The 15,496-nt window shown below is 43.8% G+C and overlaps 1 protein-coding gene across 1 annotated transcript in view; it reads right to left on the reverse strand.

Annotated features, from left to right (window-relative positions):
• Positions 1-126: 126 nt before the first annotated feature.
• The window catches only part of LOC115135757 (connector enhancer of kinase suppressor of ras 2-like), a 56,424-nt gene continuing 41,054 nt past the window's right edge, over positions 127-15,496 (reverse strand). The window contains exons 10-24 of the mRNA XM_029670815.2: positions 11,040-11,173; positions 10,726-10,940; positions 8,954-9,040; positions 7,749-7,996; positions 7,260-7,294; positions 5,708-5,756; positions 5,557-5,605; positions 5,201-5,373; positions 4,850-4,923; positions 3,950-4,021; positions 3,082-3,152; positions 2,776-2,876; positions 2,073-2,622; positions 1,657-1,868; positions 127-1,446 (exon numbers count right to left, since the gene is read on the reverse strand). Coding sequence (XP_029526675.1) covers positions 1,225-1,446; positions 1,657-1,868; positions 2,073-2,622; positions 2,776-2,876; positions 3,082-3,152; positions 3,950-4,021; positions 4,850-4,923; positions 5,201-5,373; positions 5,557-5,605; positions 5,708-5,756; positions 7,260-7,294; positions 7,749-7,996; positions 8,954-9,040; positions 10,726-10,940; positions 11,040-11,173 — 2,292 coding nt within the window. The 3' untranslated portion in view covers positions 127-1,224. The remainder of the gene's footprint in view (positions 1,447-1,656; positions 1,869-2,072; positions 2,623-2,775; positions 2,877-3,081; positions 3,153-3,949; positions 4,022-4,849; positions 4,924-5,200; positions 5,374-5,556; positions 5,606-5,707; positions 5,757-7,259; positions 7,295-7,748; positions 7,997-8,953; positions 9,041-10,725; positions 10,941-11,039; positions 11,174-15,496) is intronic.

Raw genomic sequence — 15,496 nt, forward strand, 5'->3', positions numbered from 1 at the left:
AAATCAACAGAGACACAGAAAGGGAACAGAATACATGAGCAGAACTCAGGACCTGAATCAATCCTGAAGATCAGGAGGTAATTTCTGTAACAGCTGGAGTGAAGCAAAAACAGTCATTCAGGAGACTCAATGCTTTTTGTATTTTATATCATTTTTCTAAGAAAAATATAAGTAAAAAGATTCTGTGGTCACAGAATCTAAAGATTGCATTCACAAGTATATAGTTCACAGTTTTAAATAGAGGGTGCTGCTATGCAAACAATATAATATTTTTCATTTAACACATTTCTCAACCTCAATGGCCACATGTACATGTTTACTACCATGCAGATGTTTGATTTAAAAAATCAATTTCACCAACAAATTCTATAATGATGGCCAAAATCATAATAGCTACAAAGATATATCAATAAATGTAAAAGTTTCATTCCGGTGAGCTGTGTTTGGCTAAACTACTTTGTTTAAATTTCAAACCAAATCTACATAATTATACATACATGTTAAACATGCAACATCCGTACATACAACAGAAATGCATTATAAAACCCTACTGAGCCTCATACACTAAAAGGCCAAATACCTCCATCTCTCTCTCTCCCTCACACACCCATCTTCTCTCCACACTTATACATACATACAGTACATACTTTTAAACAGATTGAGTCTTTCTTTCCGTGGGTTTCAGGGTCACACAGTACCATGGTGCCCCAGTAGGGGGTGCATTGTTGTAATCAGAATGATGCCTATTAGCCAGTCCGACATAGCTCTCTCTTAAAGCAGCATTAAAGGGGAAATAAAAAGGAAATAAAAACTAAACTCCCTTCCTCTTAAGCAAGCAATGAAATAAGAAAAAATACAATAGAAGAAAAAAAATGCATTTGCATCAGCCAAAAACAGTTACAACTTTTTGTTGTTAAGTTCTCTTTCAATCTATCATTTGTTGCATTTTCTGTTTTAAAGATAATGAATGATAGTTTCTCTTCAGGCATGCAGAATGGCACCCCGTGGGGGCCTTATTTTATCCAATATACAGTATATACACCAACAGTTACTCTTATGTTTGACCTCAGTGCAGTATGTACACATATTACAGTGATTGGTTTGTCAGTTAGTTTGAAGGGAATGGTGATGGTAGACCCTGGCTGCATAAACGATTGCGGGGGAAGAGATAATGGCATGATTCCACAGTGTCTCCTTGTTACTCTGTCTCTGAGTACTCGTGTCTCAAACGTGAGTTTCGATGAAGGAGTGGGTGTGCATCATCAGTGGTGGGGACAGGGGTGAGAGGTCGGATCCCTCGGGGTGGGGCTCTGTCGGGACGGAGCTGAACTCACAGATGTCCACAAACAGCTCATGGTGCTGCTGCTTCCACTGTTGGAACTTCTGGGAGTTTAGACCGGAGTCGTCCAGTACTTGGCTGATAATGGCCAGATCACCCTCTTTGGCCTGTGGGAAAACATCAGTTAGTGTTTGGCTTACATACTACCCCAATGACCCCACTCATATGCCACCTCACTCTCATCACCATAGACAGCCACCTACTGGACCTGTACCACCCTCTGTACCTCCATAAGACTCCACCCTGCCCTATGACTCATACCTGCCCTATGACTGGGCCACAGCCTGCCCTGTGGCTGTGTCCCGCCCTCTCCGTACCTTGAGTGTGCTGCGCAGGGCACGAATGCGGTGCAGCTTGTCGTTGATGACAGGGTCGTTGCAGCGCTTGACAAAGGAGCGTCTGAAATCCTGTTTAGTGGAGGGCCTCTGCTCCCCCAGGGCAGACAGGCTGGCCCGCTCTATGGAGCGATACAGCTCCTGGAAGCCATCCACTCCCTCATGATCATGACCTCGCTCTTTAGACTGAGAATCTGAGGGGAGAAAGTAGGACAGGATTTCAAAGCTCTGTGCTAAACCTAATTCAACCATTTTAACTTGGATAAAAGCTTTACAATGTACCTTGTCATCAAATAAATATATAATCAAGGCATAACAAGGTATATGTGTAACTTGAAGTCTGAGGAGTCTTAAAGAGAAGCCTGGCGAGAGCAGGAAGTGCTAGAGTGCATCCTTACCTTGGTGTTTCTTGGAGTTGTGCTTTCTGAATGGCACCTCGTCATCCTCACTCCTCTCCTCTGAGGGTCCTGCTGAGTGCAGGCTTCCCTTGGTGCCCTGCACGTCCCTGTTCCGGGGCAGGCTCTGGCTGCGCTGCTTGTGGGAACAGTGAAGGCGCTGCTCGCGCTCCTCTATGTCCACCAATGGGAAGGGCCCATCTCTGTCAGGTTGTCGACGCCTCTGTGTGGGCAGTGTGGCCTGGCGTCGGCGCTCAGGAGACATAAGCAGCTGACCCATTCCCATATGGCCGCTGCCGTAGCCCCCGTCACCCCTGTCACCCTCCCCCGGCACTGTCTGCAGAAAGTGGAGGCCCGAGCTGGTGAGAGGCGTCTCAATCAGGTCCTGCCAGGAGCGGCGTTGGGTGTCACGGAGGGTAGGGCGGAGGGTGGGGCGGCAGCCGGAGGACTGGGTGCTCCCAGGGACGTCCGGACGGGAGTCCTCAGCTGAGGAGTGGGAGTACGTGGACTCACTGGAAAAGTGGCGCTCAGGGAACGGACTGGAGGAGTTCACCTGGAAGGGGGCCAGTGGACAGAGGTATTTAATGATATTGATAGAACCACTATGTATGTGTGTGTGTGTGTGTGTGTGTGTGTACGTGCGTGCACAGTGAACGTGTACATGTGAGTGTTTGTTCCAGAGTGTGAACCAGTGGCCTGCACTCACAGATGGGGTGCGGTGGTAGGTGTCACAGCGAGATGACATGCCCTCTTGTTTCAGAGTCATAGAACCATCCATCTCATCCTGGTCACTCTCACTCCAATAATCTGAAACATCAAAGTTAAACATCAATAAACTAAACAGCTTGGGTGACCTCATCCATACCAATACTGTATGTCTTGCACTACAGTACAATAGGCATTGATCTAATACAATTACCTAACATTTCACTTCAATGTCCTTAAATCATTTGATTTACACATCACAACAATGTTGTTTGATGTCACTAAATATGTAGTCAGATTGTCCTACCTTCATCGGGCCGTGGAACCTTATCGTCAGGTGTGTAGCCAATCGCCGCCAGCCCCAGCCGGTTCATCCATCTACATGGGTAACAGGACAGGGTGCAGACACACATCATGAGATGGTTAACTGACTAACTGATACCATACTGGGTGTGGTAGGAGGTTTGATGTGTTATGTGGTCTATATTTCTTAAGAATATTAATTATTAACAGTTTGCATTGAAGACAAAAATCCAAATCAAATCCAAATCAAATTTTATTTGTCACATACACATGGTTAGCAGAGGTTAATGCGAGTGTAGCAAAATGCTTGTGCCTCTAGTTCCGACAATGCAGTAATAACCAATGCAGACGAAAGTATATCGATGTTATGATATGCAGTCTTTCTGAATCCTCTCAAATCCTTTATTTAGCTAATGCTACTCAATCAATAAAGGGCATTTGTGATCAACACTGCCACATAATTACACAGAAAAGAGCCAGAGATAATAACAAGTCAATCAGTCACAACCCAAGGGAAAGATGAAACTGTTTCTGATAAACAAAGCAGTAGCTGCTGACCCAGAGGGCTCTTTGAAACAAGAGACGTACTGCTCTTTATCATCTTACACTATCTCGGGTTAAAAAAAACACAAAAATAAAGTCTCAGTAGAACAACACTACCAACCTAAAGTATATTTTCTTATTCCTCATGTTTGAGAACGAAAGAACTATGTCACAGCTCCAGCTATGAATTCTCTGAAACTGAGATTTGTTTTAGATAATATGTAAGCTAAAGTACATGCTGTTACAATCAAGAGAGCATTTTATGAAATAAGCACACTAACTAACCCTACCATCAAAGTACAGGTAGTAATGCTAGAAAAAATAGTTACCTGTTCATCTCCTCCAAACAGTCTGTGGCGAAAAAGAAACTCTTGATTTTGGGATGGCAGGCTTTGAAGGCACTGCAGCAGGAGCACAAACAACATCTAATTAGTCTGCACAGTCTTGTAGATCATCTGATTCTCAAACATCTCCATTTTGCATTACTTCATTCTGTTAGCCTGAGATCCAGACCATGTGGTACAATGGCCAGGTAGATGTACTGTACACTGTTCCTGTAGCCCTTTCCTGCAGTCAAATGACCTAGGGGCTCCCGGCACTGCATCTCGGTGCAAGAGGCATCACTGCAGTCCCTGGTTCAAATCCAGGCTGCATCACATCCGGCCGTGATTGGGAGTCCCACAGGGCGGTGCACAATTGGCCCAACGTTGTCCGCGTTTGGCCGGGGTAGGCCATCATTGTAAATAAGAATTTGTTCTTAACGGACTTGCCTAATTAAAATTTAAAAAGTGGCCTCATGGGTGGAATGTTTTTAATATTTTCATAATTAATACACTTTTTTTTAAACACAGAGAATCTGGTGTTTCTATGTCAAACGGTTTAATATTGGGATGCAAACTCAAATTGTAATAGACTTCAACATGGTACAGGTGTCTTCTTTTTTAAAGCCCATAACCATGTGTGTGAGGTGTTTACTTTTGTTTCAAAGTGGATTTGTTTAAGACTACCAAGAAACACTGTGTGACCCTTCTCAGGTGGAAATAGACACCTATTATTTACTTCTGCCACTTTGTGCCACGGCTATTTAAAGCCCTCGTTATTCAAATCAAATATTTATGCCACGCAACGGCATCATCTGTTTTTGTGTTTCATTTAGACTTTTCTTTTAAATCCCCAGGTTCACTAACAGATTGAGAGACAAAAAAAACATTAATCACAAAAACACTCACTGTTTCCTTCTGCATTCAATTGCTCTATCTATTCGGAACTCAGGTAGGCTGATGAAACCTTCAGCCTTCTCGTCCTAGGAAGGGAGAGGTAAGGGAAATGAGAAGCAATACATTGCAGTATGTCTGTAGAGATGACACACCTCATTAAGGATATCAGACATACTTGAATGTACTGTACGCTACATGACACTTTAACATAAATGGTTCAGTGTCTGGAATATGGCTATGTTTGTGTGAGTTACCAAGACAACTCTGCAGATAGTGTTGGTAAACAGCAAGCCTGTTGTGGCAGATAAGAGAAAATAAAGTATTGTTTGACAGCTGTAATGTACTTGTCAGAGAGCAGCTTACATTCTGGTTGGTGTACCAGTAGAGCGAGGAGTCCTTGAGGATGAACCAGTACTTCTTCCACTTCTGGGTGAAGTAGCCCTTGGCATCCTTCTTCTTCCACAACCAGCCCTCACAGTCCCCATGGCCCAGGTCCTTACAGGAGATACGCCTGCGGCTAGCGCTAGTCAGAGAACCTGGGTGGAGAGCAGGATATCACAGAGAATTCTCATAGACACATGGACACACTAAACATTCCCGGGATGATAACCTCAATACTAGCATCATTTCAAACCCATCACAAATCCTAATGTAAAATGATTGACAAAGGATCACCAAAAGAATCCTCACACAGTGAATGGACTTATCCCACGTCTCACCTTTGGTTCTCTTTTTGGTCTTAGTCCTTAAAGACGCATAGTGAAATGACTGCAATGAGAGGGAAGAGGAGAGGGTTTGATTAGAACAGGTGTCTAAAGTACAGGACTCATAACAGGGGAGTAACAGTAGTATTTCAATCTTTGACTTTACCTTCCTCATGGATGAGCCTCCTTGTCTTTCGATGCCAAAACTAGCATACCTGAGGAGAGGGGAGATCAGGTTTGTAAGCCTACAATAAAATGGATGCTAATCCTCTTTATCTGGGGATGAGATCATCATGTACTGGTATCAAACTAATCCTTACATGGATATTATTCATCATAAAAAGCAGAATCGTAACTTGACATCTACTGTATGTGAGTAAAATATTAATGTATATTCCATTGACATGAATGCATAAGTTACATGGAGTACATTAAACATTGATTTGTTTGAGTCTATCTCATGCTAGAATTCATCCCAAAGAACTTAGTATCTGTATCATTCCCAGGGCTGGCCTGAATGCCCATCTGGAAATGGCTCTACTGACAGGTGGTACCGTGGGACCGAAACATGGACACTGACTGAAGAAATGGACATCACATGGCATTCTCAATATAGGTCTCACTACTTACTTTTGTAATACACTCAGATCCAGCTTTCCTACTGTCAATCATAGTGTATTAGGTACAGAAACATCTCTTTTGGGTGTGTAACATGCAGTGGACTGGATGTCAAACACATAGCAGGTATCTGACCATCATACTGACACCTTACCCATATACACGGTGTACAAACTGAGCGCCAGTGCATCCATTCTACCAAAGAGAATGATCTAAACTAAAGCCTGATACATTTGGACAAGTACTGTATTGTTTCCAGCAAGTGAAAGAAGTGAGCTAAACCACAGAGCAGGTGGCAGGAAATCCAATTCAGCCAGTCTCTGTGTCTCAGTAGAGCTCAGCACAGCACAACGGAAACCGCTGAGGGGATGTGCTGCGCATGTTGGCCATTTATGAACACCTTAATCAGCACTCATCACTGTAAAAATGGCTGAGAGGACTTCTCTACTTCCAGACCTACTGTACTATTGTATAACTACATGGTTGGAGCATCCACTGAACACTGACTGTGGGCAAGATGTTGAATTGGGTTGGATTGTAGCATCAATTGGAACAAAGCACAGTGTTTCTTAAATAGAACCAGAAAATATGATTTAGGTCAGTGAAGGGTAAAGGGGAAGCATTGTCTGCTTGGCAACCCTCATGATGTATGTTTAAATGTCATTCCCTTGAGGCCAATTCAATTAAGTTAATCAATTGTTACAACACACTGAAGACAAAAAATAATCTCAACCATGATTATTCATATGGTGGTATGCAGGATGACGGCAATTTACTTTACTCAAAAGAGTCATTGGTTGAATAAAAATAATTTGTAGAAGTGAGTAACTAATATACTGTAAATCCAATATCAAAACATGCACAATATAAAGTACTGTATATATCAGTAAAATGTTGATAGTTGATAAAAACAAGCTTTCAATTTACTGATAGCAGTATGATACAAACCAAATTGGAAGGTACACAACTAGCCTCCATAGTTTAGGCAAAAACCAAGTCCCACACATAATTTTTTTTAAATCATCAAATAAATCAACGTTCCTCACAAAATCATGCCTAGATTGTCCCCTTGACCCCATGGAGAAGAACTGCTCACTCACCTGTCAGTGTCAGCTCTCAGTGTGTCTCCAGCTCTCTGCGGAAAGGTAAAGAGCAGATTAGCGCATCAGAGAGAGAGAGAGAGAGAGAGAGAGAGAGAGAGAGAGAGAGAGAGAGAGAGAGAGAGAGAGAGAGAGAGAGAGAGAGAGAGATATGAGAGAGAGATCATAGCACACTGTCATCTCAGAGGGTGGACCGTGTTTCCAGTTGTGACCAGGCAGGCAGATCAGAAGATCGGGGGCAGGAACCATGGGGTGTCTGGGGTTGTGGAAGTAGAGGTGGTATGGATGACAGTGTGGAAACTTCTGACTCACTTATCTAATATTGTGACCTCAAAAGGCTTTAACCACAAAAATATCACTGCTCTGTGACACAAATATGTTGAATCTGCATTGCCAAACCATTATGCCACTATGTCTGACTGCATTAAAAGCCATAATGTCATTCTTGATGCAGGTTGACAAATAAAAATAGTAGCTGTGATGACTCACGTGGTACATTGGCACAGTGTTGCTCTCAGGCAGTGAGAAGGACAGGCCCTCTGGGGGTCCTGAGTCCAGTCTGATGGGCGGGGCCAGCATGGATGGGCTGATGGGATAGCTGGGGCTGCTGGGGTTGTGGCTCTTCTTGCGGGAACGCCGCCCAGTGTCCCGCTTGCATTCCCTGGAAACATCTGGCTCCTCCTGGATCACCAGGATCTTGTCGTCACTCAGGTAACGTAGCAGGGAGTTGTCTGAGTCTAGCAGAGGTCAGGGAAGGAGGGAAAGAGGAGTGCAAAGTTGTGTCATTTGGAAGCCCAGAGAGGTTGTTATTTGTTCATTAGGAGTCCTAGAGTGCCTATCACATTCAAATGCTTGATGGCAAAACAAACTCTTACCAAAGGTATAAGGAAGCATCATTTGAAAGGAATATAAACATTCAGAAGATTTCTGGTTCGATACTTGCGGTCTGATGTTGAGTCAAAGTGTGAGCAGCCCCTGAGGTAATGTTTAATGTTGTTTCCATAGCTTTAGTCGATAGAGCTTCATTAACCTCACAGACCTGCATGTTTCCACAGAAACCAACCTCTGTCACGTTACCTTCCATCAGTGAGGGCAGGCCTCCAACAGTTTGTGGTTTCAGAGCAGAGGGAGGCAGATATGTTCTTTATATCGGCACTCGTTATTTATAACAAAAGTCGTGGGAGTGAGATGCTCTCACTACAGCTCACTCAACATATCTGCTATACATAGTCTCACAAAGCTAAACACCACTGAAATCAGCCATGTGCAAAACAAATATTAGGTTTTCAACTCAATTAATGCCTGACATGAACATGTTGTCTATATATAATAGATTGAATCTCATTTTGTTAAAAAAAAATGGCTGAGCTTCTTGTGATAGCTTCATCTTTATACAGTACAGTTTAAAAATAGTTCTAAATGTGCATTCATGTTTCTGTCAAGATTCCCTGGTTATATGTAAAGTCTAAAGAAACCATTGTGCTCTTTGCCAGTACTTGTGGCAGTTCCAGTTAAATGAATAAAAGGTTGCCAAATAAGCAGATGATTAGTCATGTTGTTGACAGTGGGGACTGTGATTGGTCCTCATTAGGAGTCTGTACTTTGCAGAAGCAGTGAAACAAGAGCTACTTCCTTCTCCAAGTCAAGGCATTTAAGGGGGGTACTGAGGAGACTACCTGAACTTAAGGACCCACCTCTGCTACCTCTCTTGTACATATTTGGCTCCTTTGTCTCTGCCATCCAGTTGTAATCCGTTGGCATGGAAACTGGCCTGAGGTCACCTGGAAAGAAGTCCAAGTAGCATGTCAGCTGAGGTGTGAGTGGAGGGAGAGTTAGGAGCTGAGGGAAGAGTGGAGGCAGAGTTAGGAGCTGAGGGAAGAGTGGAGGCAGAGTTAGGAGCTGAGGGAAGAGTGGAGGCAGAGTTAGGAGCTGAGGGAAGAGTGGAGGCAGAGTTAGGAGCTGAGGGAAGAGTGGAGGCAGAGTTAGGAGCTGAGGGAAGAGTGGAGGAGGTTAGGAGCTGAGGGAAGAGTGGAGGCAGAGGAGCTGAGGGAAGAGTGGAGGCAGAGTTAGGAGCTGAGGGAAGAGTGGAGGCAGAGTTAGGAGCTGAGGTGTGAGTGGAGGGAGAGTTAGGAGCTGAGGGAAGAGCGGAGGGAGAGTTAGGAGCTGAGGGAAGAGCGGAGGGAGAGTTAGGAGCTGAGGGAAGAGCGGAGGGAGAGTTAGGAGCTGAGGGAAGAGCGGAGGGAGAGTTAGGAGCTGAGGGAAGAGCGGAGGGAGAGCTAGGAGCTGAGGGAAGAGCGGAGGGAGAGCTAGGAGCTGAGGGAAGAGCGGAGGGAGAGCTAGGAGCTGAGGGAAGAGCGGAGGGAGAGCTAGGAGCTGAGGGAAGAGCGGAGGGAGAGCTAGGAGCTGAGGGAAGAGCGTAGGGAGAGCTAGGAGCTGAGGGAAGAGTGGGGGCTGTCTCACTGAGAGGGAGAGGAGAGGGTGAGAGTGGAGTGGCTGTGCGTGGGTGGGTGGACGTCTGCCTGACAGTGGTTAAAGTGCAGGGAAAGTAAGGGGTATAAGAGGAGTAGGTTATATCATGGGAATCCAGTTGAAAAGAAGTGAACTTTAGAGTGAAGGGGAAACGGTAGACCTGCTGCACGTGTGTGAATGTGTGAGCATGAGAGAGACTGTGATGGGCCTTATCATGACACATGGTGCCTCCACAGACTGGGATGAGCAGATCGTACCCTGCTTGGAGCCATTATGGGCTTGGAAGGAATCCACTGTCACTTCCCTGGCAGACTGTTAACATGAAAAACACTCTGTCTGGCAGAGCCAAAGGGATTTATCTCTGCACCACTACACACTGTACAATACACGGCAAACTGAGCCTCAACAGAGCCTCAACAGCCATTTCTGTCTGATGGACAGATAGAATACTGTACATTGTCAAGGGCTGGCAAAGACCTCCTTTCCTTATCCCAGTGTTTACAGACAGTGTGTCACTCACTAAATATTCCAGAGTTGTCCCGTGCAGTAATGTGAACGAGCTCATCATGTAAAGTGCAGACAGGGGTGGCATGTAGAATAGTCAGGCTGATCTTAGGTGATGTCATCCTGATGCTGGCCATCCTACTGCTGCAGTGCTGATGATGATGAAGGGGCAATGACAGGGGATGTCTGACTGTGGGCATGGGGGGTGGTGCTGGGCTGTGAGAGGGAGGGGTTTCTGTGAAACATGAATACGCTGGGGTGTATAATAATAATCTCGACTATGCATAGCAATTGCCATGGGGCTATACGTTCTCCACGTGCCAGTTACAGCTGGATACACTGTAGGAGAATGAGCTTAAACGAAGGCAGGAGAGGAGAGCTACCCACCTCGCCTGGAATTCCACTCTTCAATGCTCTTTTAACATTACACTACTGCCCAGAGAGAAGAGGGTGGTTGGTTGGTAGTGCTACCTATCTGGGCTGGGTGACTCACCATGGGTGGGTGTCCTGTCCCTCCGCCTGACCCCGGTGGAGCGACCCCTAGTCTCGTACTCCTGCCCCAGGGCCAGACAATCCTCCTCCACCAACGTGAAGTACTTGCCCCCATCGTGGTCCAGGTAGAAGCTGGGAGACTCCGAGCCCTTCATACCCATCTTCTCCATGCTGTACTTGCTGATGTCATCGCAGGACATGATGCCTATCTCGTCTCTGTGATTAACAGGTAGGGTATGGAGAAGATCAGGCAGGCGCAACCGGACTAAACTGTACAGTAAACAGTAGCTGTATGTATGGGTTTGGTAGGCTCACCTGTGTCCATAGAGGCCAGAGACTGGGGACAGGATGAAGACGTCATGGCCACTGTCCAGCGTAGAGGACATCCCCATGGTCCCCATACTGTTGGGCGGGGTGTTGGACTCACTGTTGGGACTGGTGGGGATGGGCTGTAGGGACAAGGGTGGACTCATGTAGACAGCAAGACTGAGCAGGATAGCAGGATGCAGAAGTATTAAACGATTTCCTAAATGCAATTATTTCTAATTCATAGCATTTTATGACATGATCCTATAGAATAGAGTTCTCCATGTTTGAGTTACTAGAGGATTAGGGTGCAATGTTGTGAGCTTGTGTGCGAGTCAGACAGTTCTCGTAGCCCTCTACACATGTACCCATTCACAGGTTGTAAATGGCAGACTTGGGCACTGATAAACATTAAATTGGAACACAGTGGATGTACAGTAACATGCTATTCATGACGTCAGAGCGTTGGCTTTGCGCTTCACAGTGTTGTGTGGGTTTTGACTGACAGTCATTATAAACTTGAGCACCTCGCAACGCGACTTACCCCTCCTGCTAATTGGGCAACTTTTGCTAATTTTTTGTTGTCTGAGTGAGGGAAATGCTGTAAATTAAGGTGACTCTACGTATTTTGAAAGATGAGACTTTGAGGATTATAATAAATACCGCTTTGATGTCATACAAGCAAGCCAAACACCTGTCAGTCCAAATGTGTACTTCACATTTCCATAATAAAAAACTCATGTCATATACAATGTCAATGTTTATGATCATCATGTTTCATGTACAGTTACCATACGACATGGCGTCATACCCTGACCAGAATGAGCCTAATGGTCTATTGTGTCGTCACACGCACCTGAATGCACTCATGACTCCTTAACTACGCGGACACAAATTACCATCTGTTTCTCTGAATTGTATTTTGAAAACCTAACACCGTAATATCGTATTTTATCATTTAGCTAGTCATGTTGGCAATAGAACAAGCTTTCAAATGATGCCTACCTGACCTACATTGCGATTTATAATGGAATGTTTTTGGATTAGGTAAACAACAGTAATTGTGTGATATCAGGGATGCAGGGCTGTGTTCCAACCCAAAAAACTACAAGTGTGCTTGCTCTAGTTCCTCAGTGGCACAACTAGGAGAGATCAAAAAGCATCTTATAGGTGAAGACTCTTCTTTGAATTTTTTTGTTTTATGTTGCACCTACCCCACATTTTCCAGGAATATTCTTATCATGTTACTCAATGCATCCAGAGTATTTTCAGATTTCTATATCAACAAATGTGGCAAAAAGTTCAGTAAATGAGAGGTTTTTGGCAACTAATAGAGGGGATAACAACAGGACCCCTAACAACAAGGGATTCTGGGATCACGACTATATACAGTTGTCGGAAGTTTAAGTTTACATACACCTTAGCCAAATACATTTCAACTCAGTTTTTCACAATTCCTGACATTTAATCCTAGTAAAAAATCCCTGTATTAGGTCAGTTAGGATCATCACTTTATTTTAAGAATGTGAAATTTTAGAATAATAGTAGAGAGAATTATCTATTTCAGCATTTATTTATTTCATCGCATTCCCAGCGGATCAGAAGTTTACATACACTCAATTAGTGTTTGGTAGCATTGCCTTTAAATTGTTTAACTTGGGTCAAACGTTTTGGGTAGCCTTCCACAAGCTTCCCACAATAAGTTGGCTGAATTTTGGCCCATTCCTCCTGACAGGGCTGGTGTAACTGAGTCAGGTTTGTATGCCTCCTTGCTCCCACACACTTTTTCAGTTCTGCCCACAAATATTCTATAGGATTGAGGTCAGGGCTTTGTGATGGCCGCTCCAATACCTTGACTTTGTTGTCCTTGAGCCATTTTGCCACAATTTTGGAAGTGTGCTTGGGTTCATTGTCCATTTGGAAGACCCATTTGCGACTAAGCTTTAACTTCCTGACTGATGTCTTGAGCTGTTGCTTCAATATATCCACATAATTTTTCTCCCTCATGATGCCATCTATTTTGTGAAGTGCACCAGTCCCTCCTGGAGCAAAGCACCACCACAACATGATGCTGCCACCCCCGTGCTTCACTGTTGGAATGGTGCTTTTCGGCTTGCAAGCCTCCCCCTTTTTCCTCCAAACATAATGATGGTCATTATGGCCAAACAGTTCTATTTTTGTTTCATCAGACCAGATGACATTTCTTCAAGATGTGTCAAGTGTGGTGAGGATGAGCCATCTCTTGCCAGGAGATACACTAGGAAATCTAACCTACTGTGATGACTCAACCCCGTGCCCAATAACATCTGACTGGTAAAGGTCCTGTTAAAATCACATTACAACATAAAGCAAAAAACTAAATGTTCATATATTTTCCTTTTACTCTTTCGAGTCCACTTCTACGATAAATTATCAATGCTCTGTAATTTTCCTTGAACTCCTATCAAAGAAATCAGAGCCATATTCCTTCCTGATAAGTTTGTATGACCATGGAGGCTTCGGAACATCTAGAGCTCACTCCTTCTCTTGGACTTGTGTAATTAATAATAAATACCACTCAAAATAGAAATTCATTTTATGTACTTCTTCATTATTAATACATCACTACAAGAAAAGTTAAAATGATGGTGTAAATGTGTTGGCTCAGTGCTGTCAAAAGAAAATACCCCAACTGTTAGATTTTTTATGTCTCTCAGACCAAAACAGGAAAAAAAATGTTTAGAAAATATGAAGCAGTGGGTTATGAATAGGTTAGGAAACAAAACAAGATCTTCTGGTCTTCTGTAGCTCAGTTGGTAAAGCAGGGGGCCAGGATAGTGGGTTTGATTCCCGGGACCTGCCATATGTAAAATGTATGCACGCATTATTGTAAGTCGCTTTGGATAAAAGCGTCTGCTAATGGCATTTACAGTGCAGTATTCAGACCTGTTACAGCCTGTTACAGCCTTTATTCCAAAATGGATTTTAATCAATCTACACAAAATACCACAATGAAAAAGTGAAAACAGATTTAGATTTTTTTGCAAATATATTAAAAATTAAAAACAGAAACACCTTATTTACATAACTATTCAGACCCTTTGCTATGAGACTCGAAAATTGAGCTCAGGTGCATCCTGTTTCCATTGATCAACCTTGATATGTTTCTACAACTTGATTGGAGTCCACGTGTGTTAAATTCAATTGATTGGATCTGATTTGGAAAGGCTCACACCTGTCTATAAAAGGTCCCACAGGTGACAGTGCATGTCAGAGCAAAAACCAAGCCATGAGGTCGAAGGAATTGTCCATAGAGCTCCGAAACAGGATTGTGTCAAGGAACAGATCTACGGAAGAGTCTAAAAAGTGTCTGCAGCATTTAAGGTCCCAAAGAACACAGTGGCCTCCATCATTCTTAAATGGAAGAAGTTTGGAGTCTTCCTAGAGCTGGCCACCCGGCCAAACTGAACAATTAGAGGAGAAGGGCCTTGGTCAAGGAGGTGACCAATAACCTGATGTTATTGGTTCCTCTGTGGAGATGGGAGAACCTTCCAGAAGGACAACCATCTCTGCAGCATACCACCAATCAGGCTTTTATGGTAGAATTGCCAGACGGAAGCCACTTCTCAGTAAAAGGCACATGACAGCCCGCTTGGAGTTTGCCAAAAGGCACCTAAAGGACTCAGACCATGAGAAACCTATGCCAAGTGTCACGTCTGGAGGAAACCTGGGACGATCCCTAAGGTGAAGCATGGTGGTGGCAGTGTCATGCTGTGGGGATGTTTTTCATTGGCAGGGAATGGGAGATTAGTCAGGATCGAGGGAAAGATGAATGGAACAAAGTACAGAGAGATCCTTGAAGGCTCAAGGCTGTAATCGCTGAGTAAAGGGTCTGAATACTTGTCTAAATATGTTATTTCAAATTTGTATTTTAATGTGCAAAATGTTATATTATGGGGCATTGTGTGTAGATTGATGAGAATTTTAGAATAAGGCTGTAATGTAAGAAAATGTGGAAAACTGCAAGAGTCCGAATACTTTCCAACTGCACTGTATTATTATAAAAAGACAACCCTGCACAAAATAATTATTACAGCTGGAAGTGATCCCGCTATGAGCAGCCACATTAACCTCGGCATTAACCTCTGTCCTTGGTTCTGTCTGTGTCCTATCAGTCTGTCCAGGGCAGCTGACTGAGAGTACTACTGTATGACACTGGATGAACAGATGGCTAGGTTCACTCTTCATTGACTCTTATCCACAATTGGAAACACTGAGTGCTTGATGGTGGTTCACTGAAGATTCATTTCAAATTCATCTCACATTGTCTTTGTCCTCTACTACCTGGATTTTACATAGGCTCCTCTGTCATCATCTATTTGGTAAAGAGTTCATTTAATAATAGAACAGGCTACCCTTTCTCCAAGTCGTGTTGAGCTCCGGTGGTCTGACTCTTTTTGACTGACACATCCATCATAAACAGTCCT

Source organism: Oncorhynchus nerka, linkage group LG10 (assembly GCF_034236695.1).
Source record: "Oncorhynchus nerka isolate Pitt River linkage group LG10, Oner_Uvic_2.0, whole genome shotgun sequence".
In the NCBI taxonomy this organism is placed as follows: domain Eukaryota; kingdom Metazoa; phylum Chordata; class Actinopteri; order Salmoniformes; family Salmonidae; genus Oncorhynchus; species Oncorhynchus nerka.